Below are 27,172 nucleotides of genomic sequence, written 5' to 3' on the forward strand. Positions count from 1 at the left end.
AAAAATTCCCTACCAATATTTCTTGTTATCTCTGTAGGTTAAGTGTCATAATTTGTTAATGTGATGTAACATACAATATAATATAATATACTACTGTAATGTTTCAATGCCGTCATGGCCGGCCTGTACACTGGTACTGCGAGTGGCAGCACCAGTGTACAGATAGATATCTATTTCTGGAGGGTGGGACTGGGCAAGGACTGGGTAGAGGTTAAGTCAATGCTGGGATTTGGATTTTTCAAATAGAAATTAATGGAAAGTTCCTACAAAGATACAAATGGGTGTGTGTTTATGTGTGTGTGTGTGAGTGAGGTGTGTGTGTGTGTGTGTGTGAGTGAGGTGTGTGTGTGTGAGTGAGGTGTGTATGATGCTTTTCAAAAACACCTTATTCAGTCTTCCTGTATGGAAAAGACAGGAGCACTTTGCAGTCAGTCCAACTTATTTACATTTATGTACAGAGAATGCGGTTTGAACATCCTCAAAAACATGCCAATGCACCCAAACCAAGCCACGGTTTGTCATGTGACACAAGTTCACGTGTCACTTCTCCTCTCCACTTCCTGCCTCCCAGCAGGAACCACTTCACGAAGAACCCTTCCAGTGTTCATCACTTTGTTCATAAATATTCATCGGTTTATCATCAATCAGTAAAGTAGAGGGGGAGTTAAAAGGGGAGGGGCTTAAAGGGTAATCAGTTTCAGAGGTTGGGATTGAAGGGGCGTGGCAAAAGAGATCTGCTGTTTGGGATTTTGTGGGTGGGGCAAAGTGCTTGAGAAGTGGGTGTGGTCTCACCGAGGCACTGCCCCCTGGTACCACCCCAGCCACAAGCACAGGAGAGTCTCCCCGCAGCGTTAGGCCCAGACCGCTGTTGGATCGCACCAGCCTAATGCGCCTCTGTGGGCACCACTGGTTCCGGGCTGAAAACACGGACAGCGGTCCCTGTAAGGGGAGGGGAGTACAGGGGGTGTACTGTCATCATAGAACTGTAACCAGCATTTAATACCATATAATACCAGCATTTGTTCTGGCAGCTGTTGCTTGGTATTTTATCAAAGAAACCTCGGGCAAAGTCTTACCAGGACTTGACAGATTTAATGGCCTCCGCTCAAATCTCTTGATGCCCCTAAAGCCCACTGCAGGGGGGGTGGTGAACGTACCAGTCGCTGAAAAAGATCTGTCACCCGCACTTTTGAGAAGTCAGGGGTCTTCACATCTGGCTTATGTTGAGTCTTGGCTGAGACAGAGAGGAAGACAGGAGAAGGGAAGGTGAGAGGCTGCCCTCTGGTGGTGGATAACCTATCTCACATGTAGGCACAGTGCTCACGGTGGATGTCGGGGGCCTCGGCCGTCTGGCAGAAGTCGTCCTCACGGTCGATCTGCGAATAGGCACTGAGCGAGCGCTTGTGCACAGATGCCAGCACCTCCTGCAGGATGTCCATCTTGCGCAAGACCCTGCAGAAGCCGTGGATGCGCATGGCCTCCTCATGGCGGATCACTGCCCGCCGCAGATGTGCTTTACCTGTGCAACACATGGCTACGGCTAACCAGCTAGTCAGCACAGTGAGGTTACACACAGCCACTGCTAACCAGCTAGTCAGCATGGTCTGGTCACCAAACCACTAACCAGCTACATCTGAGCCATATTTGTACCTGTAGCTACACAATCACACGCTCCCAAGTGACATTATGACTCCCCTCCCCCCTGTCCTCAGCCAGCCTGCGCCTCTCCTCAGGGTCCCTCAGCACCATGCCCAGGGGGGGCCCTGATGGCTTGCTGCTGTGAAGCTGCTGCAGCATCCGCTCCCCCAGGCCGTCACCCCATTCTGTGGACTCTAGGGGGCGACAAATACACACATGCGCTCCATCAGGTAGTTAACTGACACATATACACTCACCTAAAGGATTATTAGGAACACCATACTAATACGGTGTTTGACCCCCTTTCGCCTTCATAACTGCCTTAATTCTACGTGACATTGATTCAACAAAGTGCTGAAAGCATTCTTTAGAAATGTTGGTCCATATTAATAGGATAGCATCTTGCAGTTGATGGAGATTTGTGGGATGCACATCCAGGGCACGAAGCTCCCGTTCCACCACATCCCAAAGATGCTCTATTGGGTTGAGATCTGGTGACTGTGGGGGCCATTTTAGTACAGTGAACTCATTGTCATCTTCAAGAAACCAATTTGAAATGATTCGAGCTTTGTGACATGGTGCATTATCCTGCTGGAAGTAGCCATCAGAGGATGGGTACATGGTGGTCATAAAGGGATGGACATGGTCAGAAACAATGCTTTTAAATGATGCCCAATTGGCACTAAGGGGCCTAAAGTGTGCCAAAAAAACATCCCCCACACCATTACACCACCACCACCAGCCTGCACAGTGGTAACAAGGCATGATGGATCCATGTTTTCATTCTGTTTACGCCAAATTCTGACTCTACCATTTGAATGTCTCAACAGAAATCGAGACTCATCAGACCAGGCAACATTTTTCCAGTCTTCAACTGTCCAATTTTGGTGAGCTTGTGCAAATTGTAGCCTCTTTTTCCTATTTGTAGTGGAGATGAGTGGTACCCAGTGGGGTCTTCTGCTGTTGTAGCCCATCCGCCTCAAGGTTGTGCGTGTTGTGGCTTCATAAATGCTTTGCTGCATACCTCGGTTGTAACGAGTTTTTATTTCAGTCAAAGTTGCTCTTCTATCAGCTTGAATCAGTCGGCCCATTCTCCTCTGACCTCTAGCATCAACAAGGCATTTTCGCCCACAGGACTGCCGCATACTGGATGTTTTTCCCTTTGCACACCATTCTTTGTAAACCCTAGAAATGGTTGTGCGTGAAAATCCCAGTAACTGAGCAGATTGTGAAATACTCAGACCGGCCCATCTGGCACCAACAACCATGCCACGCTCAAAATTGCTTAAATCACTTTTCTTTCCCATTCTGACATTCAGTTTGGAGTTCAGGAGATTGTCTTGACCAGGACCACACCCCTAAATGCATTGAAGCAACTGCCATGTGATTGGTTGATTAGATAATTGCATTCATGAGAAATTGAACAGGTATTCCTAATAATCCTTTAGGTGAGTGTATTTCCATGCAGCGAACTTGAAAATGAAAAGCCAAAGTAGGAAATGAAAAGTCAAATTGGAAAATTAAAAGACAAAAAGGGTTTTCAATTTTATTTTTCAAAGTTACACATCTGACTCATACATGAGTGGAAAATTAAAATGCAAATAGTGCTATTTCATTTTAATTTTTGCAGGATTTTTGCGCACAGACTTTGGAAAGTAAATGGCAAAGTGGAGATTGTATTTTCTTTTTATCATTTTCATTTTATTTTTTGCAGAAAATACCCCCCATACTGATCAAGGCACACTTCATAGGACATGGCTGTCTCATTTGGGTTCAGAGCTATTAACCCCTTATTGTACGTGTTGCCCCATTGCACTTTAAGTGGATGCAAAATAATAATTAATATCTAATACAGACAAAAATAATCTGAAAATCCAAGGGGTGCGCATTCTTCCCTGTAGTCCACTGATCAAAGCGCACTGCACTAGATGTGCCTGTCTTGTCTAGTTTTAAAGTTATCAACCCATTCATGTACACATTATACGGATACATTAGAACAGTGGTTCTCAACCTTTTGCAAGCTGGTCCCCCCCAAAGCTGGCTCATTGCAGTTGGGGCCCCAGTGCCCCCCCCCCCCCACACCCCAAACACCACCTTGCATAGATAGATAGATAGATAGATAGATAGATAGATAGATAGATAGCCCTAGGCTATTATTTTTAGGCCCACATTTATTATTATTATTATTATTATTATTATTTATTATTATCATCATCAGTAGCGATAGGTAGGCCTATTATCATTACTAGGCTATTGTTATAATTGTCAGTAGCACCAGACTTCTAATGTGAGCTTGCAGACATTATTATTATTATGAGTAGTAGTAGGCCTATCATCATTACTAGGCTATTGCTATATAATAATGAGGTTACATGCATTATTGTTGTTGTTATTATTATTATTATCATCAGTATAGGCCTATTATCATTACTAGGCTATTGCTATAATTGGGAATTGACACCAGACCTCTGATATTAATTTATGCTTTATTATTGTTATTATTACTAGGCCTAATACTAGGCATCATCTGCATTTTTTACAGAAGCTTGCAGGTAGGTGATGTTAATGTGAGACCTGAGCCTGCTTTGCCTTGCAAAGATCCTCAATTCTTGGCTCAATGTTTGATAAACATAGCCTCAAATCATCCTCGATTTGTGCACGATTGCGGTATTTAGTTTTGAGTGCAGTCATTTTTGAGAATCCTGCCTCACACAAATATGTCGACGCGAAAGGAAGGAGAATCTTAAAGGCGACGTCACAGAGTTCTGGATATTCCTGCATCAATGCTGGCCAGAATGACGAAAGAGGGCAGGAGCTAAAGAGTTCCTTCAGTCTACTGTCACTCTTCAGCTCAATAAGCTGTTCCTGTATATCAATTGATAGCTCGTTTGCTGTGCACACAAACGGATCTCGAACCCACGCAAAAGAGCGACAATCCTCTTTAAAGTACGTCGCAAATTGTTTTCACCACAAAAGTCACTGGATTTGTCGCTTTTGACAAAAAAAAAATAAGTCGTCAGGAGGATGATTTGTTTGTGCTATAATCAGTGCTTGAAGTGGGGGAAAAGGTGGCGGTACTCACTTTGCATTGGCAAATCATTACATTAATTTACAGTGAAAAACAAAACTTGGAGATATTGCTGTTACAACAATTTATTGTTGTTTATTTATTAACATAAATGTATTTAAACATGTGTGTGTGTGCGTGGCTGCGTGCGTGCGTGTATTTCAAAAAAACTAAAGGAAAGCTTTAACTGTAGCCTATATTCTGACTAGTTTATTCGTTTTTTATATATATATATATACAAACACACACACACACACACACACACACACACATATATATAACTAAATACGACCTCACGTTTTATACGTTTGCAGCCTCTGCAACTTCCGTGCGTCATAAAAATTAATTCGGATGGTTCGATTTTCTGCAATTTTCGTATCCGTAGCAAATATTTTGAGGGGTGTTTTTGACAATTGAGAGCCACCAAAAGACGAATATGAAAAACGAATACGACAGTTTCGGACTCAGTCAGGGTGCAAGGACCTTAAACTTTTGAGGCTTGCGCAGCTTCTCGAGGAGAAATCAAACAAATGAGCGCCGTTTTCTAAAGTCTATGAGCGCAGCACACACAAATAAACTAAATTGACATACTGCAGTTAAATTTAAAAATGTGGTGTTTTTATATTTATAACATTTGAATACAGTTCAGCAACATACATCACACGACCTGACGACCAAGAGAGCTGACAATTGACCATCACTTAATTTACCATCACCTCACGATTGAAAATGTGACACTGATTTCATATAACAGTTCAACAAACAAGTTAATAATATTAAGTCACTTACATTTTTGATGAAATAATGACCGTTTTGGTCTATTTTAGCAGCGAAAATAGATCCGATGAATCCAAACAAATCACAAATTTGCAATTATTTGCAGTTTTTTTCCCTCCCATCCTGTAGCCTACTTGCGCACCCCCGCGAGAGTGTCCGCGCCCCTCCGGGGGGGCGCGCCCCACCGGTTGAGAACCACTGCATTAGAACATTCAAAAATTATTAAAATTCGTACGTGAAGCAATCTGGGAAACAAAGTGGTGTGCAACAGTCACCATGAGCCCAAAACGCTAAACCACCATGTCATTACAGCGAAGTGGTTTGAAGCGGAAAAATAATCTGTGTGCATCGATCGTTACATGTCTGTGTACTGGACATCACAATGCTGTCCCACTTTACTTCCGTTAAAAGTAATTAAAGCCAGAAAACTGAGTATCGAATATGAGGCTTAGATGATTCTAAGTGTCAACCAGTTAGAACACTCAGTCTAGTTTACGTAATATTGTACTGTGCGTTCGATTCGATGTTTATTTTATTATTATTTAAAAAAAAAAAAAAAACGTCATTCTGGAACTATGACGTAAAAATCGCAATCGTGCCACTATATAAATAGCCAACTGACCGCAACCGACCACTGTCGACATTTGAGCACAGGTAGGTAAGGCAGTTTGTGAAGTAAACTATTAATTGGAGAGGTTTATAAAGTATCGCTCAAACTCTTTTGCGGGACCTCGCTGTGTTGCAACGGCGCTATGTCAAATTAATGGGAAGAATACTGTCTCCGGAGATGATCGCTTCTGATTACAATTCTCACCGGAATGACTTATTGACAATATCGCCAAAAACAGGATATTAGATCATTCAAAATTTCCCAGTTTACCGACGTGTAGGACGAGGGCTCGGTGCTCGGAGCTGGCCCGACAAAACGTGAAAGACAAGGCCGTTCTGTAAGGTGGTGGGATGGCCAGCACCAGCGAAAATGTGCTCTTAAAGCACTAAAAGTGCGCGCAAAGCGAGCGACTTTAAGCCCCCCCCCAGTTCGTGTCAGGAATAGGTGTGTGCATTCCAGCAATGGCAGCAATGATCAAGTATACGTGTAGGACAGCATGACAATAGGGACACCCCCTAATCCATAAGGGTTGTTTTTGTGCTTCTGTTGGTATTTGGTTTTCTTTTAACTAGTACAGCATGAGAGTTCACATGAAACCCTTATTCTTATGAATTCTCTCCTTTGCAGTATCAAAGCACTGAAAATTTGTCCCCTGAGATGGCATCGAAAGAGCAAGGGAGTCCTGAGTGCGAGGCACCAAACGGCCGTAGGAAGCAGTACGTCTGCGGCGGCTGTGCTGGGATGGTGAACATCATGTTCACCTTCCCAATACAGAAAGTACTATTCCGGCAGCAGCTGTTTGGTGTGAGCACGACTGAGGCCGTCCGGCAGCTGCAGAGGGACGGCATGCGGACCCTGTACCGTGGCCTGCTGCCTCCCCTGCTGCAGAAAACATCCTCGATGGCCATCATGTTCGGATTTTCGAGTGATATGTCTCGGCTGCTGTCGCGACCCGGCAGCACCCCGGGGCTGGTGACCAGCAGCATGGCGGCCGTGTTGGCAGGCACGGCGGAGGCAAGTCTGACCCCCTTTGAGAGGGTCCAGACGCTCCTCCAGGACCAGCGGCACCACGTCCGGTATCGCAATACCTTCCATGCATTCCGGACCCTGGTGCGGGAGAATGGAATGCGTGAGCTGTACCGCGGCACAGTGCCCATCCTGCTGCGCAACGGGCCCAGCAACGCGCTCTTCCTCGGGCTCCGCGGGCCCATCAAGAGCAGCCTGCCTCATGCCGAGACCCACGCTGGCCAGCTGGTCACGGACTTTGTCTCTGGCGGCCTTCTGGGAGCCACGCTGGGCTCATTATATTACCCACTGAATGTGGTGAAGGCTCGCAAGCAGTCGCAGGTGGGTGGAGCCTTCCAGTCCACCTGGCAGGTACTGCACACCATCTACAGCGAGCGGGGTGGTAAGTTGAGCCACCTATATAGAGGGATGCATCTCAACTACCACCGCTCGCTCCTGTCTTGGGGCATCACAAACGCTGCCTATGAGCTTTTCATGAAGCTCATGTGAACTCTTGGAAAGCCGGGCGAGCCTCTACTGCCCCACGCATCAATGGTAAGGGAAAGCTGTAGTAATATACTGTTTGTTGGCACTTCTCTCTTATTTGTATCTACACGCAATACAGATGCTCCTCTACTTACGAACAAGATACGTTCAGAACGGCCGTTCGGAACGTATCTTGTTCGTAAGTAGAGGAGCATCTGTATTGTCCAACTTCTATCTATGGATGTGGTGCTACAGTGTTTGTATGCGCAAAATACTGGATTTTTAGTTCTTATCAACTGGTATTGCTGACAGTGGCTAACACTGGACCTGGCTAGAACTGGTATTGCTAACACTGGCTTAGATCATCTAAAGAGGGACATATTTTGAGTTGATTAGTCTAAAACACTGGAAAACATTTGTCAAATTGGTGTTGGTTTTAGCATTACTTTGGTCGTTAGCTATATATGTGGAAAATGTTTTGAAATAGTATACACTTGATCTATGACTAACTTTTGAACACAGAGAAGTACTGTGTTGTTTCAAAATATTGTTTTTAGGTGAATAAATAACAAAAATCCAAGAGCTCCATGAAGCTGTTATGTTAACAGTGTGTGTTTAAAATCTAATTGGACATGATCAGTGAAATGATTTTGGATCCCCAGAGGAGGACATCATTCCCTGGTCCATTATACCAGGAGGCAGAAGACCCCACCACATACTGTGTGAATGAGGACTTAACAGACCTGGCCACCCTGGTTTAAGCTGGAGTCTTTCATGCCATAACAGGTTAGAAATAATAATAATCATAATGAAAATAGTAATAATGTTAATAATGTTGCACCTGCTAAGCTTTTACTATTCCTGGAACAGATGGGTGCTTGAGGAGTTTAAGCTCTGTGCCAGTTGTGACAATGTGCCTTGCTGTGTTTACTGTACAGTAATGCTCTCTACTGCTCTTTTACAGATGAATGGTGCAGCACACGTGCTATACGACATGAAGTATCCAGAAGCCTGGAAAAAAGGCTCGTGACAGTGTTCTCTGACATACTGTATGAAATAACACTCTGCTGTCACTCAATTAAAGATGTATTTATATCCAGATGCTTGTCATTGTTGTTTTTCATGTGGTCTGGTACCTGAGTAACAGTGGTTGATGTAGTAAACCCTGCACTCTGAACAGCTTCCTGGATCCTCAAGTATAATAGAGAAACACATTTTTTTTACACAAATAAAAAAACTGTAGTGTTGTGTTGCAATCAAAAGGAGTGGCATTTCTCAAAAAGTCACTTTGGGAAAGCTGAAGAAAGAATCCTTATTTTAAGCTTCCTTGATCATGGTTTAATAGCTTGTCGTGTCCATAGCGGCAAGGAGGAGTAAAAACCGCAGTGACAGCCTTCGCACAAATTAAAACTACGAAGGGGACTTTATTAAGGAAACTACAGAGGGGAGTAGATCCTGACGTGGACCTACAGTATGGAGAGCTTGGGGTCATAACAGGTAATAAAGCCAGGACTGGGGAATACAGGATGGAGGGGCACATATAACCATTGTTAACAAGCAGTACACAAGGGATAGGTGTCAGACATTTATATTAAATGAGGCATAAATTGCTTACAACCTCAATGGACCAGAATGCAGCACTTGGAATCGAGACACTGGACTGATGATGCTAGTGTACAGTTTCATGAATAGAATTGTATTATTGGATGGGCATTTCAGGTGGAATTACTAGTCATTTTTTTCCCAGTAGTTACTACAATAATATTTCATTTAGTCCTCTTCTCAACCCACACCTACCACAAACACCGAGAAACGTGTGGAGTGTGGATGAAATATTTATTTCTTTCCACGCAAAATGAGATATTACTCTTTGCTGTAAACGGAGAATGTGAATAAATTAATTTCAAACTGAAATTAAAGTAGAGATAGTTACAGTGCATTAGCATGATGCACTTACAGGCTGAATTTCATGTTTTAGGTGTTCATTATTAAGGATCTAATGCATGTAGTGCAATGGACCCTTATTGTATTTCTTAGGATTTTTCTCTTTCATTATTTTTCTTCGCTAAAACTGAATGGGCAGCCTAAACCGTAAGACCGAGGCTGACCAAATTTGGCAGGAAGATGGCTATTCCTACCCACTATTCAGATCATCCGACCCAAGTCTGTCAGTCAGATGTGGGTGCCGTAGCGCCCCCCCAACACGTTTCGGTCAATATCTCCTGACCTGTTAGTCCTACATTCTAATTTTTTTTCTGCAGATACAGACTCGTCATTTGGACTATTAAGCTCCGCCTACTTAGATTTTTTTGCTAATTTGCATAATTTGCAAATCCTACTTTTGCCTTAAAGTCCTACCCCATCCTACCAAATCAGACAAATGTGGTGTCAAACCAATCTGTCGTCTGAGCTGATGAAGAGTTATTGAAAAAAGTCTGACATTTATCTATCGTACGGCCACTAGTCACGCCCAAATTCCACCTAAATTTGGCCCATTTTAGTTTGACTGCTATAACTTGGCCATGCCTTGGCCTACCTTAAGCAAATTGGAAATCCTACCTCCATGCACCATTCTGGGGACACTGTACAAGGCGGGCCACATTTCGTCAATAGGGGGCGCTACAAATACCTACTTCCAATATCTCCTGAACTGCTAGGCCAATCCAAGTGAAATTTGGCACATGTCTACTATGGCCAAGCCTGAGGTCATACTCTTACTATGGCAGTCATAAGTCATAAAATGGTGGAGATAATTAGCCAATCAAAATCAAGCATTCATTTGACAGACCTAGCAATCACCAATCTGATCTAAATCTTGATATTCCTTTTGTCTACAGACCTTGACCTCACCCTGGTAAGGCCTCCTCAGTCTGCCAGTTGGGGGCGCTACAGTATCAACTTTTGCGTTTCTGCCTATTTCTCCAGAATTGTCAAGCCTACAGTTGACATTTATTGCCAGGTCAATTCAGTCTGATATGCCAAATCAAACAGCATGTAGAACTTGGTTATCCATCTTTGAATTTTTGCCTAATTTGTATAGGTCTGATAACACGACTTTTCACGATCGTCCTAGGATTTTTTGCCAAACCTCTGTCAGTCTGGTATCATTGAAATCAGGAGACAGTCCTGATAAATAATTATCCAAAACATCCTAAAGTTTCTATAAGGTAGGGCCATTTAGGTAAGCTTCAGGTCAGCTGTTCAAACCCAGGTGTGAGGACTCTTCAGCCAATCAGTCCTCTAATTAGTGACCTAATTAGGGAATTGCAGCGAAAACCTGCATACACACCGGCCTTTTGCGGATAAGATTGCCCATCCCTGATCTAGACCGTTCAGATGAGGGATCACGCACACCTGAATTGACTATATTACTGCATTGATTTAGCCTTTCTTTCTCTCCATTCAGACTATGTTTGTGTCACCAGACAACTATTTCTCATTTAATGTGTTCATTTGATCATATGAACTGTTCTTGTTTGTTTGTAGGTGAAAGTCAAATGGAAAGAATGGAAGAGTTGTAAGGCAGTTAACCCTCCACATCCTCAGATCTGGATTGTCATCTTCTAGTATTGGAGGGACTGGGCATCCATGCTGTTTCAGGTAGTTATGAAGAACAGCTGTTGCAATAATGACAATGCAGCATATTCTTGGTGTGAATCGAAGTGTTTTCCGAAGGTACTGAAAACGACTCTTCCAAACATGCGCTCCACTAGACCCCTAGTGCGCATATGAGCTTGGTTGTAGCACCTTTGCTCAGGTGTAATTGGGTGCAAGTATGGTGTAAACAAAAACAGCCTTTGAGCATACCCATTGTCACCAAGCAATAATCCATTATGATCTCCTCTTTCAAACTGAGCATACAGTGATGAGCTAAGTAAACTCTTTAATCCATAACACTTTCCAATGTGCAACAATGTTCGAAAACTGTAATTGGGTAGTGCATACACCTGTATTCCTCACCATCTGGGGTAGAGGGACGTTTTATGATAAAATAGGTTCCGTCGATGCAGCCTATGACTCCTGGAAAGTTCCCATATTCATAGAATTGTACCGTGTAATTAACTTGGGTTGCAGCATCTGGGAAGTTCTCAATACACAAATGGCCTTGCATACTCTATGAACGAATTTACACACTGTTGGTTCACTGACCCCACATAAGTCCCCCGTATCTCTGTGAAAGGTGCCACATGCCAAAAAATGTAAAGTGATGAGTACCTGCAGACTAACTGGAACAGGCTGTCCTCTTTGGGTCATTTATGAAAGACTGGGTTCCAAAAGAGACACGATCTCTACAGAATTTACTCTGTGCATTTGAAAACGATCTCGAAAACTGATTTCATCAAAAAATTGCAGTGGGTCACTTCTGTCAACAAGAATTTGTCTAGCAGGTGGTATTCGTTGATCATCATTGACACACTCCAAGTAATCCATGTGTCTTCTTCAGCAAACAACATTAATCTGAAGTTAAACCTGCCTGCTGGGAGGTTTTATTTAAACCTCAATTTATTCCTGGACTACCTCTAATCTTCCTTCATGAAACAAGCTTACTTTATTCAGGAATAGGCTTAGTCTAGTACTGTTTTATACCCTGACTGAGAAAGCAGATCTCTGTTAGTCTTAATCACTGTCTGGGAAACCACCCCTATGTCATGAACATTACGCTAGATGACAAAATGCTTTAATTCAGTCCTAGAAATTACCACACTATTCCCAGAATTAAACACTGTGTTCCTGTTGTCAGTGTCATATCAGAGATTGGTTGCACCATTTCAGTAGATCGTTAAACACACACCCCATTGGCAAAGCACAAATATCACCAAACAACCAATCAGAAAATACTCCTCTCTGTAATCAAACACGAGGGCTCAAAACTTAAGATCAATTAACACTTAACACTCCATCTGAAAACACTGTTTGTCAAATTGCTTCACACATGATGCTCAACTACACTGTAAAACAGATACACCACATCTAATTAATAAAATTAAGGCAACAGATTACAAACAATATAATTAATTAAATATAACTATGTATGGTTTTAAGTAAAAATAAATAAAATAAGACATTTTATAACTATGAAGTAAGTATGAGTAGATTCAAATATAAAACAAGTGAATTAATTAAAATTGAAACAAAATTCTTGAGTTAATATGAATGAACAGAAACATCAAAATGTGGAAATAGCACTAATAAAAATTAATCAAATTGTCCATATCAGTGATAAATAGTTGAGTAATAGTCTGCATTTATCAGTGCATTGATTAAAATGTATTCATTGTGGTCATTAAAATCTAAATATTCTTTATTCCTAGGAATAACAAACTTATGTAGCTCTACAATTGAGATTTTTTTGCTGATACATATATATAAAAACTACACTACTCAGACCAACTAGCATACACCAACCTAAAAGATCAGACAATGAAATGTGGTAAAGACTAATATCAGTGCCGTACCATCCTTGATTATGGTGGGTTTCTAAAAATTAAAAAAGCTTAAAAGCTTAATAAAAATCTTAATATTAAATGAGCAAAGTGATTTGATTTGTTCTTCTATCACAAGTTGTGGTCTAAAAGCAATGAGGTCACCACCCATTATATCTGTTTTAGCAGAAATACACTCCTTCAGTCATTACAATAGCTCTTACCATTTTTCAGCCCTGCTAAATAATTATGTTATGCAGTCTAACACAGTGCAACTTCATAATCTGTGTTTGGTGACTGGTGTCATACACTTCACACACTTTTGTACCATGGGCAGTTCTCAGCTGAGCTGGACCGGTTCTTTCTTAGGATGATGGAAGAAACTTATCTTACTCAAGCTTAAATAAATACATTCATAATGAGGCAGTCAAGACAGGCAGAGCGCCAAAAAACAAGTGAGTTTATTTTAACGTGCCTAAACGCCCCAGAGAACCCGCGCACCCGCTTCGGCATACGTCACCAAACGACACCCTGCAAGTGGGCCCTGAAAGGATGAGGTTGATGCTCACTGATATACTGAAAGAGAGTATCAAAATCTGTTTCTTTTTTTATTGTGCCTCTTATTATTAATACAAATAAACAGACTCTGTTACATCTCACATTATCGGACTCTGATGTGTTTTTGGTGCTGGTGCTGGATATCACTGTGGACTTTTATCCACCCATCAATGACTCCCTGCCTAAAGTTGACAGTTCATGAAGTTGACTAGGGAAGGAATGAGTGAGTGAGCGAGGAAGGTAGCACAGACAAAAAGCGGTATCGGGAGACACTTCCATCTTCGATGGCTCACTATGCTCCACCTGTACGTATGAAGTCATCACTGATGTAGACGCTTCTGTGCCCCGCCCCCACAAGAAAAATGCCTCTTTACTATGCTTCGATTCCACATTTTTCATTCCCTGGTTCTTTGCAATGTTTCCCTTTATCTTACTTAAATAAAACAACTAAATAAACTATTAATGAGCATAAACACAAATCCACTTTGGAATGTTAGGCTCCGGACCCCACGCGACCCAGTCGGATAAGCGGGTTGGACAATGGATGGGTGGATGGAATGTGTGTGTCATTTGAAAACAATCAAAACCAAATATTATATTTTAAAGTATCTTTAAATAATGATAGTTCATTTTTTCAGGGAAAACCACAGTTAGAGCCTGTTAAAAATTCCCTACCAATATTTCTTGTTATCTCTGTAGGTTAAGTGTCATAATTTGTTAATGTGATGTAACATACAATATAATATAATATACTACTGTAATGTTTCAATGCCGTCATGGCCGGCCTGTACACTGGTACTGCGAGTGGCAGCACCAGTGTACAGATAGATATCTATTTCTGGAGGGTGGGACTGGGCAAGGACTGGGTAGAGGTTAAGTCAATGCTGGGATTTGGATTTTTCAAATAGAAATTAATGGAAAGTTCCTACAAAGATACAAATGGGTGTGTGTTTATGTGTGTGTGTGTGTGAGTGAGGTGTGTGTGTGAGTGAGGTGTGTATGATGCTTTTCAAAAACACCTTATTCAGTCTTCCTGTATGGAAAAGACAGGAGCACTTTGCAGTCAGTCCAACTTATTTACATTTATGTACAGAGAATGCGGTTTGAACATCCTCAAAAACATGCCAATGCACCCAAACCAAGCCACGGTTTGTCATGTGACACAAGTTCACGTGTCACTTCTCCTCTCCACTTCCTGCCTCCCAGCAGGAACCACTTCATGAAGAACCCTTCCAGTGTTCATCACTTTGTTCATTAATATTCATCGGTTTATCATCAATCAGTAAAGTAGAGGGGGAGTTAAAAGGGGAGGGGCTTAAAGGGTAATCAGTTTCAGAGGTTGGGATTGAAGGGGCGTGGCAAAAGAGATCTGCTGTTTGGGATTTTGTGGGTGGGGCAAAGTGCTTGAGAAGTGGGTGTGGTCTCACCGAGGCACTGCCCCCTGGTACCACCCCAGCCACAAGCACAGGAGAGTCTCCCCGCAGCGTTAGGCCCAGACCGCTGTTGGATCGCACCAGCCTAATGCGCCTCTGTGGGCACCACTGGTTCCGGGCTGAAAACACGGACAGCGGTCCCTGTAAGGGGAGGGGAGTACAGGGGGTGTACTGTCATCATAGAACTGTAACCAGCATTTAATACCATATAATACCAGCATTTGTTCTGGCAGCTGTTGCTTGGTATTTTATCAAAGAAACCTCGGGCAAAGTCTTACCAGGACTTGACAGATTTAATGGCCTCCGCTCAAATCTCTTGATGCCCCTAAAGCCCACTGCAGGGGGGGTGGTGAACGTACCAGTCGCTGAAAAAGATCTGTCACCCGCACTTTTGAGAAGTCAGGGGTCTTCATATCTGGCTTATGTTGAGTCTTGGCTGAGACAGAGAGGAAGACAGGAGAAGGGAAGGTGAGAGGCTGCCCTCTGGTGGTGGATAACCTATCTCACATGTAGGCACAGTGCTCACGGTGGATGTCGGGGGCCTCGGCCGTCTGGCAGAAGTCGTCCTCACGGTCGATCTGCGAATAGGCACTGAGCGAGCGCTTGTGCACAGATGCCAGCACCTCCTGCAGGATGTCCATCTTGCGCAAGACCCTGCAGAGGCCGTGGATGCGCATGGCCTCCTCATGGCGGATCACTGCCCGCCGCAGATGTGCTTTACCTGTGCAACACATGGCTATGGCTAACCAGCTAGTCAGCACAGTGAGGTTACACACAGCCACTGCTAACCAGCTAGTCAGCATGGTCTGGTCACCAAACCACTAACCAGCTACATCTGAGCCATATTTGTACCTGTAGCTACACAATCACACGCTCCCAAGTGACATTATGACTCCCCTCCCCCCTGTCCTCAGCCAGCCTGCGCCTCTCCTCAGGGTCCCTCAGCACCATGCCCAGGGGGGGCCCTGATGGCTTGCTGCTGTGAAGCTGCTGCAGCATCCGCTCCCCCAGGCCGTCACCCCATTCTGTGGACTCTAGGGGGCGACAAATACACACATGCGCTCCATCAGGTAGTTAACTGACACATATACACTCACCTAAAGGATTATTAGGAACACCATACTAATACGGTGTTTGACCCCCTTTCGCCTTCAGAACTGCCTTAATTCTACGTGGCATTGATTCAACAAGGTGCTGAAAGCATTCTTTAGAAATGTTGGTCCATATTAATAGGATAGCATCTTGCAGTTGATGGAGATTTGTGGGATGCACATCCAGGGCACGAAGCTCCCGTTCCACCACATCCCAAAGATGCTCTATTGGGTTGAGATCTGGTGACTGTGGGGGCCATTTTAGTACAGTGAACTCATTGTCATGTTCAAGAAACCAATTTGAAATGATTCGAGCTTTGTGACATGGTGCATTATCCTGCTGGAAGTAGCCATCAGAGGATGGGTACATGGTGGTCATAAAGGGATGGACATGGTCAGAAACAATGCTCAGGTAGGCCGTGGCATTTAAACGATGCCCAATTGGCACTAAGGGGCCTAAAGTGTGCCAAAAAAACATCCCCCACACCATTACACCACCACCACCAGCCTGCACAGTGGTAACAAGGCATGATGGATCCATGTTCTCATTCTGTTTACGCCAAATTCTGACTCTACCATTTGAATGTCTCAACAGAAATCGAGACTCATCAGACCAGGCAACATTTTTCCATTTTTCCTATTTGTAGTGGAGATGAGTGGTACCCGGTGGGGTCTTCTGCTGTTGTAGCCCATCCGCCTCAAGGTTGTGCGTGTTGTGGCTTCATAAATGCTTTGCTGCATACCTCGGTGCTAAAACCATGGGTTCCTTTAAATCAGAGCTAGATAAGATTTTAACAACTCTGAGCTATTAGCTAAGTTCTCCCCAAACGAGCTTGATGGGCCGAATGGCCTCCTCTCGTTTGTAAATTTCTTATGTTCTTATGTTCTCGGTTGTAACGAGTTTTTATTTCAGTCAAAGTTGCTCTTCTATCAGCTTGAATCAGTCGGCCCATTCTCCTCTGACCTCTAGCATCAACAAGGCAGTTTCGCCCACAGGACTGCCGCATACTGGATGTTTTTCCCTTTGCACACCATTCTTTGTAAACCCTAGAAATGGTTGTGCGTGAAAATCCCAGTAACTGAGCAGATTGTGAAATACTCAGACCGGCCCATCTGGCACCAACAACCATGCCACGCTCAAAATTGCTTAAATCACCTTTCTTTCCCATTCTGACATTCAGTTTGGAGTTCAGGAGATTGTCTTGACCAGGACCACACCCCTAAATGCATTGAAGCAACTGCCATGTGATTGGTTGATTAGATAATTGCATTCATGAGAAATTGAACAGGTATTCCTAATAATCCTTTAGGTGAGTATATTTCCATGCAGCGAACTTGAAAATGAAAAGCCAAAGTAGGAAATGAAAAGTCAAATTGGAAAATTAAAAGACAAAAAGGGTTTTCAATTTTATTTTTCAAAGTTACACATCTGTCTCATACATGAGTGGAAAATTAAAATGCAAATAGTGCTATTTCATTTTAATTTTTGCAGGATTTTTGCGCACAGACTTTGGAAAGTAAATGGCAAAGTGGAGATTGTATTTTCTTTTTATCATTTTCATTTTATTTTTTGCAGAAAATACCCCCCATACTGATCAAGGCACACTTCATAGGACATGGCTGTCTCATTTGGGTTCAGAGCTATTAACCCCTTATTGTACGTGTTGCCCCATTGCACTTTAAGTGGATGCAAAATAATAATTAATATCTAATACAGACAAAAATAATCTGAAAATCCAAGGGGTGCGCATTCTTCCCTGTAGTCCACTGATCAAAGCGCACTGCACTAGATGTGCCTGTCTTGTCTAGTTTTAAAGTTATCAACCCATTCATGTACACATTATACGGATACATTAGAACAGTGGTTCTCAACCTTTTGCAAGCTGGTCCCCCCCAAAGCTGGCTCATTGCAGTTGGGGCCCCAGTGCCCCCCCCCCCACCCCCCCACATCCCAAACACCACCTTGCATAGATAGATAGATAGATAGATAGATAGCCCTAGGCTATTATTTTTAGGCCCACATTTATTATTATTATTATTATTATTATTATTTATTATTATCATCATCAGTAGCGATAGGTAGGCCTATTATCATTACTAGGCTATTGTTATAATTGGCAGTAGCACCAGACTTCTAATGTGAGCTTGCAGACATTATTATTATTATGAGTAGTAGTAGGCCTATCATCATTACTAGGCTATTGCTATATAATAATGAGGTTACATGCATTATTGTTGTTGTTATTATTATTATTATTATTATCATAATCAGTATAGGCCTATTATCATTACTAGGCTATTGCTATAATTGGGAATTGACACCAGACCTCTGATATTAATTTATGCTTTATTATTGTTATTATTACTAGGCCTAATACTAGGCATCATCTGCATTTTTTACAGAAGCTTGCAGGTAGGTGATGTTAATGTGAGACCTGAGCCTGCTTTGCCTTGCAAAGATCCTCAATTCTTGGCTCAATGTTTGATAAACATAGCCTCAAATCATCCTCGATTTGTGCACGATTGCGGTATTTAGTTTTGAGTGCAGTCATTTTTGAGAATCCTGCCTCACACAAATATGTCGACGCGAAAGGAAGGAGAATCTTAAAGGCGACGTCACAGAGTTCAGGATATTCCTGCATCAATGCTGCCCAGAATGACGAAAGAGGGCAGGAGCTAAAGAGTTCCTTCAGTCTACTGTCACTCTTCAGCTCAATAATAGGGCTGGGCGATACTGCAAAATTTGATATCGATCCGATACCAAGTAAATACAGGGCCAGTATCGCCGATATTGATACCGATACTGATACTTTTACTTTAAAAAGCATGCACTTGAACCTAAATGTACTTTTCTGTAGGGAATAACAGTGTGTCATGATTTATGAGTTGAATGCTCTCAAAGCAGCTATAATTAAATGTATATGTTAAAACCCAGGACAAATTTTAAACACTTTTAAGCCAAATAAAAACATTTTTATTATTGTAATGATCTGGATTTGGAAACACAAACTTATTACTAGAGAACAATGAATTTTTTTAACTTTCCTTCAGTCTGGGGTTTTTGTTCAGAAACAATAATATAATAACAAAACCATTTCTCTTTTAGCACTTCTTCAATGTCTTTAAACAAATTAATATAGGCTATATTTAATCAGCCTGATGATGAAAGTAACAAGTTCAACTATGATCAAGTATTCGTTTTTTTTTTTTTTCCAAAACTAATACTGAATGTCCTATATAACTCAAATATTAATTTCACCACTGTAGCTAGCTACCTGGGTATTCATTGCCTCTCCGAAACGACTCGGCCAGTGACCTCTGTCTCAGGGCTGGCACTGCTGGGGGTCTGTCTGGAGGATTTGCCTCCTCTTCTCTCCTTTTTTGCAGCTCGGCGTTCTCTTTTTCGTGTTGTTTTATGTGTTTGTGTAGATTTGTGGTGTTGCCACAGTATCGAATAGACTTTCTACAAACATCGCAGTTTGCAATATTTTCGTTTACTGCAGTAAAATAACTCCAAACAGCGCTCCTCTTTCTTTCCGTCATCTCAGAACAGCCAAAAGTGCTTGCGCTTTGGCGCTGCTGAGTCACGTGACGAAAGGACAACTAATAACAGCAGAGCAGGGAGGAGCAACGGTGCATACGAGCTATAAAAGGAGCGGGGTATTTAGAGGCATGTCCGCTCTTTTATGAAACAGGAGCAATGTACTTTAGCGTAAATTAGATGAAATTTAAATAATAGTATCGATCTCGGAAGACTACTATCGATCCAATATCAATACCAACGTTGGTATCGATACTATCGATATTAGGATCGATCCGCCCACCCCTACTCAATAAGCTGTTCCTGCATATCAATTGATAGCTCGTTTGCTGTGCACACAAACGGATCTCGAACCCACGCAAAAGAGCGATAATCCTCTTTAAAGTATGTCGCAAATTGTTTTCACCACAAAAGTCTCCAAAAACACCAGTAAAAGTCACTGGATTTGTCGCTTTTGACAAAAAAAAATAAGTCGTCAGGAGGATGATTTGTTTGTGCTATAATCAGTGCTTGAAGTGGGGGAAAAGGTGGCGGTACTCACTTTGCATTGGCAAATCATTACATTTTTACAGTGAAAAACAAAACTTGGAGATAATGCTGTTACAACAATTTATTCTTGTTTATTTATTAACATAAATGTATTTAAACGTGTGTGTGTGCGTGGCTGCGTGCGTGCATTTCAAAAAAACTAAAGGAAAGCTTTAACTGTAGTCTATATTCTGACTAGTTTATTCGTTTTTTATATATATATACACACACACACATATATATATATAACTAAATACGACCTCACGTTTTATACGTTTGCAGCCTCTGCAACTTCCGTGCGTCATAAAAATTAATTCGGATGGTTCGATTTTCTGCAATTTTCGTATCCGTAGCAAATATTTTGAGGGGTGTTTTTGACAATTGAGAGCCACCAAAAGACGAATATGAAAAACGAATACGACAGTTTCGGACTCAGTCAGGGTGCAAGGACCTTAAACTTTTGAGGCTTGCGCAGCTTCTCGAGGAGAAATCAAACAAATGAGCGCCGTTTTCTAAAGTCTATGAGCGCAGCACACACAAATAAACTAAATTGACATAATGCAGTTAAATTTCAAAATGTGGTGTTTTTATATTTATAACATTTGAATACAGTTCAGCAACATACATCACACGACCTGACGACCAAGAGAGCTGACAATTGACCATCACTTAATTTACCATCACCTCACGATTGAAGATGTGACACTGATTTCATATAACAGTTCAACAAACAAGTTAATAATATTAAGTCACTTACATTTTTGATGAAATAATTACCGTTTTGGTCTATTTTAGCAGCGAAAATAGATCCGATGAATCCAAACAAATCACAAATTTGCAATAATTTGCAGTTTTTTTTCCTCCCATCCTGTAGCCTACTTGCGCACCCCCGCGAGAGTGTCCGCGCCCCCCCGGTTGAGAACCACTGCATTAGAACATTCAAAAATTATTCGTACGTGAAGCAATCTGGGAAACAAAGTGGTGTGCAACAGTAACCATGAGCCCAAAACGCTAAACCACCATGTCATTACAGCGAAGTGGTTTGAAGCGGAAAAATAATCTGTGTGCATCGATCGTTACATGTCTGTGTACTGGACATCACAATGCTGTCCCACTTTACTTCCGTTAAAAGTAATTAAAGCCAGAAAACTGAGTATCGAATATGAGGCTTAGATGATTCTAAGTGTCAACCAGTTAGAGCACTCAGTCTAGTTTACGTAATATGGTACTGTACGTTCGATTCGATGTTTATTTTATTATTATTTAAAAAAAAAAATAAAAAAATCATTCTGGAACTATGACGTAAAAATCGCAATCGTGCCACTATATAAATAGCCAGCTGACCGCAACCGACCACTGTCGACATTTGAGCACAGGTAGGTAAGGCAGTTTGTGAAGTAAACTATTAATTGGAGAGGTTTATAAAGTATCGCTCAAACTCTTTTGAGGGACCTCGCTGTGTTGCAACGGCGCTATGTCAAATTAATGGGAAGAATACTGTCTCCGGAGATGATCGCTTCTGATTACAATTCTCACCGGAATGACTTATTGACAATATCGCCAAAAACAGGATATTAGATCATTCAAAATTTCCCAGTTTACCGACGTGTAGGACGAGGGCTCGGTGCTCGGAGCTGGCCCGACAAAACGTGAAAGACAAGGCCGTTCTGTAAGGTGGTGGGATGGCCAGCACCAGCGAAAATGTGCTCTTAAAGCACTAAAAGTGCGCGCAAAGCGAGCGACTTTAAGCCCCCCCCAGTTCGTGTCAGGAATAGGTGTGTGCATTCCAGCAATGGCAGCAATGATCAAGTATACGTGTAGGACAGCATGACAATAGGGACACCCCCTAATCCATATGGGTTGTTTTTGTGCTTCTGTTGGTATTTGGTTTTCTTTTAACTAGTAGAGCGTGAGAGTACACATGAAACCCTTATTCTTATGAATTCTCTCCTTTGCAGTATCAAAGCACTGAAAATTTGTCCCCTGAGATGGCATCGAAAGAGCAAGGGAGTCCTGAGTGCGAGGCACCAAACGGCCGTAGGAAGCAGTACGTCTGCGGCGGCTGTGCTGGGATGGTGAACATCATGTTCACCTTCCCAATACAGAAGGTACTATTCCGGCAGCAGCTGTTTGGTGTGAGCACGACTGAGGCCGTCCGGCAGCTGCAGAGGGACGGCATGCGGACCCTGTACCGTGGCCTGCTGCCTCCCCTGCTGCAGAAAACATCCTCGATGGCCATCATGTTCGGATTTTCGAGTGATATGTCTCGGCTGCTGTCGCGACCCGGCAGCACCCCGGGGCTGGTGACCAGCAGCATGGCGGCCGTGTTGGCAGGCACGGCGGAGGCAAGTCTGACCCCCTTTGAGAGGGTCCAGACGCTCCTCCAGGACCAGCGGCACCACGTCCGGTATCGCAATACCTTCCATGCATTCCGGACCCTGGTGCGGGAGAATGGAATGCGTGAGCTGTACCGCGGCACAGTGCCCATCCTGCTGCGCAACGGGCCCAGCAATGCGCTATTCCTCGGGCTCCGCGGGCCCATCAATAGCAGCCTGCCTCAGGCTGAGACCCACGCTGGCCAGCTGGTCACGCACTTTGTGTCTGGCGGCCTTCTGGGAGCCACGCTGGGCTCATTATATTACCCACTGAATGTGGTGAAGGCTCGCCAGCAGTCGCAGGTGGGTGGAGCCTTCCAGTCCACCTGGCAGGTACTGCACACCATCTACAGCGAGCGGGGTGGTAAGTTGAGCCACCTATATAGAGGGGCGCATCTAAACTACCACCGCTCGCTCCTGTCTTGGGGCATCACAAACGCAGCCTACGAGCTATTAATGAAGCTCATGTGAACTTCTGGAAAGCCGGGCGAGCCTCTACTGCCCCACGCATCAATGGTAAGGGAAAGCTGTAGTAATATACTGTTTGTTGGCACTTCTCTCTTATTTGTATCTTTTTTGTATCTACACGCAATACAGATGCTCCTCTACTTACGAACAAGATACGTTCAGAACGGCCGTTCGAATGATGTTGCAAAACGACTTACGAAAATTTCAAGTTGAGAACGGCCGTTCAGAACGTATCTTGTTCGTAAGTAGAGGAGCATCTGTATTGTCCAACTTCTATCTATGGATGTGGTGCTACAGTGTTTGTATGCGCAAAATACTGGATTTTTAGTTCTTATCAACTGGTATTGCTGACAGTGGCTAACTGGACCTGGCTAGAACTGGTATTGCTAACACTGGCTTAGATCATCTAAAGAAGGACATATTTTGAGTCTAAAACACTGGAAAACATTTGTCAAATTGGTGTAATTTAGCATTACTTTGGTCGTTAGCTATATATGTGGAAAATGTTTTGAAATAGTATACACTTGATCTATGACTAACTTTTGAACACAGAGAAGTACTGTGTTGTTTCAAAATATTGTTTTTAGGTGAATAAATAACAAAAATCCAAGAGCTCCATGAAGCTGTTATGTTAACAGTGTGTGTTTAAAATCTAATTGGACATGATCAGTGAAATGATTTTGGATCCCCAGAGGAGGACATCATTCCCTGGTCCATTATACCAGGAGGCAGAAGACCCCACCACATACTGTGTGAATGAGGACTTAACACACCTGGCCACCCTGGTTTAAGCTGGAGTCTTTCATGCCATAACAGGTTAGAAATAATAATAATCATAATGAAAATAGTAATAATGTTAATAATGTTGCACCTGCTAAGCTTTTACTATTCCTGGAACAGATGGGTGCTTGAGGAGTTTAAGCTCTGTGCCAGTTGTGACAATGTGCCTTGCTGTGTTTACTGTACAGTAATGCTCTCTACTGCTCTTTTACAGATGAATGGTGCAGCACACGTGCTATATGACATGAAGTATCCAGAAGCCTGGAAAAAAGGCTCGTGACAGTGTTCTCTGACATACTGTATGAAATAACACTCTGCTGTCACTCAATTAAAGATGTATTTATATCCAGATGCTTGCCATTGTTGTTTTTCATGTGGTCTGGTACCTGAGTAACAGTGGTTGATGTAGTAAACCCTGCACTCTGAACAGCTTCCTGGATCCTCAAGTATAATAGAGAAACACATTTTTTTTACACAAATAAAAAAACTGTAGTGTTGTGTTGCAATCAAAAGGAGTTGCATTTCTCAAAAAGTCACTTTGGGTAAGCTGAAGAAAGAATCCTTATTTTAAGCTTCCTTGATCATGGTTTAATAGCTTGTCGTGTCCATAGCGGCAAGGAGGAGTAAAAACCGCAGTGACAGCCTTCGCACAAATAAAAACTACGAAGGGGACTTTATTAAGGAAACTACAGAGGGGAGTAGATCCTGACGTGGACCTACAGTATGGAGAGCTTGGGGTCATAACAGGTAATAAAGCCAGGACTGGGGAATACAGGATGGAGGGGCACATATAACCATTGTTAACAAGCAGTACACAAGGGATAGGTGTCAGACATTTATATTAAATGAGGCATAAATTGCTTACAACCTCAATGGACCAGAATGCAGCACTTGGAATCGAGACACTGGACTGATGATGCTAGTGTACAGTTTCATGAATAGAATTGTATTATTGGATGGGCATTTCAGGTGGAATTACTAGTCATTTTTTCCCCAGTAGTTACTACAATAATATTTCATTTAGTCCTCTCCTCAACCCACACCCACCACAAACACCGAGAAACGTGTGGAGTGTGGATGAAATATTTATTTCTTTCCACGCAAAATGAGATATTACTCTTTGCTGTAAACGGAGAATGTGAATAAATTAATTTCAAACTGAAATTAAAGTAGAGATAGTTACAGTGCATTAGCATGATGCACTTACAGGCTGAATTTCATGTTTTAGGTGTTCATTATTAAGGATCTAAAGCATGTAGTGCAATGGCCCCTTATTGTATTTCTTAGGATTTTTCTCTTTCATTATTTTTCTTCGCTAAAACTGAATGGGCAGCCTAAACCGTAAGACCGAGGCTGACCAAATTTGGCAGGAAGATGGCTATTCCTACCCACTATTCAGATCATCCGACCCAAGTCTGTCAGTCAGATGTGGGTGCCGTAGCGCCCCCCCAACACGTTTCGGTCAATATCTCCTGACCTGTTAGTCCTACATTCTAATTTTTTTTCTGCAGATACAGACTCGTCATTTGGACTATTAAGCTCCGCCTACTTAGATTTTTTTGCTAATTTGCATAATTTGCAAATCCTACTTTTGCCTTAAAGTCCTACCCCATCCTACCAAATCAGACAAATGTGGTGTCAAACCAATCTGTCGTCTGAGCTGATGAAGAGTTATTGAAAAAAGTCTGACATTTATCTATCGTACGGCAACTAGTCACGCCCAAATTCCACCTAAATTTGGCCCATTTTAGTTTGACTGCTATAACTTGGCCATGCCTTGGCCTACCTTAACCAAATTGGAAATCCTACCTCCATGCACCATTCTGGGGACACTGTACAAGGCGGGCCGCATTTCGTCAATAGGGGGCGCTACAAATACCTACTTCCAATATCTCCTGAACTGCTAGGCCAATCCAAGTGAAATTTGGCACATGTCTACTATGGCCAAGCCTGAGGTCATACTCTTACTATGGCAGTCATAAGTCATAAAATGGTGGAGATAATTAGCCAATCAAAATCAAGCATCCATTTGACAGACCTAGCAATCACCAATCTGATCTAAATCTGGATGGTCCTTTTGTCTACAGACCTTCACCTCACCCTGGTAAGGCCTCCTCAGTCTGCCAGTTGGGGGCGCTACAGTGACTTTTGCGTTTCTGCCTATTTCTCCAGAATTGTCAAGCCTACAGTTGACATTTATTGCCAGGTCAATTCAGTATGATATGCCAAATCAAACAGCATGTAGAACTTGGTTATCCATCTTTGAATTTTTGCCTAATTTGTATAGGTCTGATAACACGACTTTTCACGATCGTCCTAGGATTTTTTGCCAAACCTCTGTCAATCTGGTATCATTGAAATCAGGAGACAGTCCTGATAAATAATTATCCAAAACATCCTAAAGTTTCTGTAAGGTAGGGCCATTTAGATAACCTTTAGGTCAGCTGTTCAAACCCAGGTGTGAGGACTCTTCAGCCAATCAGTCCTCTAATTAGTGACCTAATTAGGGAATTGCAGCGAAAACCTGCATACACACCGGCCTTTTGCGGATAAGATTGCCCATCCCTGATCTAGACCGTTCAGATGAGGGATCACGCACACCTGAATTGACTATATTACTGCATTGATTTAGCCTTTCTTTCTCTCCATTCAGACTATGTTTGTGTCACCAGACAACTATTTCTCATTTAATGTGTTCATTTGATCATATGAACTGTTCTTGTTTGTTTGTAGGTGAAAGTCAAATGGAAAGAATGGAAGAGTTGTAAGGCAGTTAACCCTCCACATCCTCAGATCTGGATTGTCATCTTCTAGTATTGGAGGGACTGGGCATCCATGCTGTTTCAGGTAGTTATGAAGAACAGCTGTTGCAATAATGACAATGCAGCATATTCTTGGTGTGAATCGAAGTGTTTTCCGAAGGTACTGAAAACGACTCTTCCAAACATGCGCTCCACTAGACCCCTAGTGCGCATATGAGCTTGGTTGTAGCACCTTTGCTCAGGTGTAATTGGGTGCAAGTATGGTGTAAACAAAAACAGCCTTTGAGCATACCCATTGTCACCAAGCAATAATCCATTATGATCTCCTCTTTCAAACTGAGCATACAGTGATGAGCTAAGTAAACTCTTTAATCCATAACACTTTCCAATGTGCAACAATGTTCGAAAACTGTAATTGGGTAGTGCATACACCTGTATTCCTCACCATCTGGGGTAGAGGGACGTTTTATGATAAAATAGGTTCCGTCGATGCTGCCTATGACTCCTGGAAAGTTCCCATATTCATAGAATTGTACCGTGTAATTAACTTGGGTTGCAGCATCTGGGAAGTTCTCAATACACAAATGGCCTTGCATACTCTGCGAACAACTTTACACACTGTTGCTTCAC

At 42.5% G+C, this 27,172-nt stretch overlaps 4 protein-coding genes across 10 annotated transcripts; 2 read left to right on the forward strand and 2 right to left on the reverse strand.

Annotated features, from left to right (window-relative positions):
* Positions 1-543: 543 nt before the first annotated feature.
* LOC140589009 (rhophilin-1-like) lies at positions 544-5,744 on the reverse strand. The gene is made up of 5 exons (XM_072711667.1): positions 5,495-5,744; positions 1,651-1,832; positions 1,325-1,519; positions 1,158-1,234; positions 544-939 (listed from the first exon to the last, which is right to left on the reverse strand). The coding sequence occupies exons 3-5, from the start codon at positions 1,473-1,475 to the stop codon at positions 583-585; spliced, it is 585 nt and encodes a 194-aa protein (XP_072567768.1). The 5' UTR covers positions 1,476-1,519; positions 1,651-1,832; positions 5,495-5,744; the 3' UTR covers positions 544-582.
* A 335-nt stretch (positions 5,745-6,079) lies between these two features.
* On the forward strand, positions 6,080-8,682 carry LOC140589010 (mitochondrial nicotinamide adenine dinucleotide transporter SLC25A51-like). 2 transcript variants are annotated; one of them, XM_072711669.1, is made up of 4 exons: positions 6,080-6,136; positions 6,720-7,652; positions 8,224-8,369; positions 8,548-8,682. In XM_072711669.1, the coding sequence occupies exon 2, from the start codon at positions 6,750-6,752 to the stop codon at positions 7,605-7,607; it is 858 nt and encodes a 285-aa protein (XP_072567770.1). In that variant the 5' UTR covers positions 6,080-6,136; positions 6,720-6,749; the 3' UTR covers positions 7,608-7,652; positions 8,224-8,369; positions 8,548-8,682. The 2 variants fall into 2 exon arrangements, with proteins under 2 accessions (XP_072567770.1, XP_072567769.1); XM_072711668.1 differs by having other exon boundaries at positions 8,246-8,369.
* A 4,898-nt stretch (positions 8,683-13,580) lies between these two features.
* LOC140589011 (rhophilin-1-like) lies at positions 13,581-20,975 on the reverse strand. 3 transcript variants are annotated; one of them, XM_072711672.1, is made up of 5 exons: positions 19,364-19,970; positions 15,850-16,031; positions 15,524-15,718; positions 15,357-15,433; positions 13,581-15,138 (listed from the first exon to the last, which is right to left on the reverse strand). In XM_072711672.1, exons 3-5 carry the CDS (start codon positions 15,672-15,674, stop codon positions 14,782-14,784), a joined length of 585 nt encoding a protein of 194 aa, XP_072567773.1. In that variant the 5' UTR covers positions 15,675-15,718; positions 15,850-16,031; positions 19,364-19,970; the 3' UTR covers positions 13,581-14,781. The 3 variants fall into 3 exon arrangements, with proteins under 3 accessions (XP_072567773.1, XP_072567772.1, XP_072567771.1); XM_072711671.1 differs by lacking the exon at positions 19,364-19,970 and adding an exon at positions 20,935-20,975 and having other exon boundaries at positions 15,524-16,031; XM_072711670.1 differs by having other exon boundaries at positions 15,524-16,031.
* A 507-nt stretch (positions 20,976-21,482) lies between these two features.
* Positions 21,483-24,490, forward strand: LOC140588691 (mitochondrial nicotinamide adenine dinucleotide transporter SLC25A51-like). 4 transcript variants are annotated; one of them, XR_011989869.1, is made up of 4 exons: positions 21,483-21,533; positions 22,116-23,048; positions 23,693-23,816; positions 23,995-24,129. XR_011989869.1 is itself a non-coding variant. In XM_072710565.1 (2 exons), exon 1 carries the CDS (start codon positions 22,146-22,148, stop codon positions 23,001-23,003), a length of 858 nt encoding a protein of 285 aa, XP_072566666.1. In that variant the 5' UTR covers positions 21,559-22,145; the 3' UTR covers positions 23,004-23,048; positions 24,392-24,490. The 4 variants fall into 4 exon arrangements, 1 of the variants encoding a protein (XP_072566666.1); XR_011989870.1 differs by lacking the exon at positions 21,483-21,533 and having other exon boundaries at positions 21,559-23,048; positions 23,671-23,816; XR_011989868.1 differs by lacking the exon at positions 21,483-21,533 and having other exon boundaries at positions 21,559-23,048.
* Positions 24,491-27,172: the final 2,682 nt, after the last annotated feature.

The sequence above is a fragment of the Paramormyrops kingsleyae genome, chromosome 4 (genome assembly GCF_048594095.1).
Source record: "Paramormyrops kingsleyae isolate MSU_618 chromosome 4, PKINGS_0.4, whole genome shotgun sequence".
NCBI classification, from domain to species: Eukaryota; Metazoa; Chordata; class Actinopteri; order Osteoglossiformes; family Mormyridae; genus Paramormyrops; species Paramormyrops kingsleyae.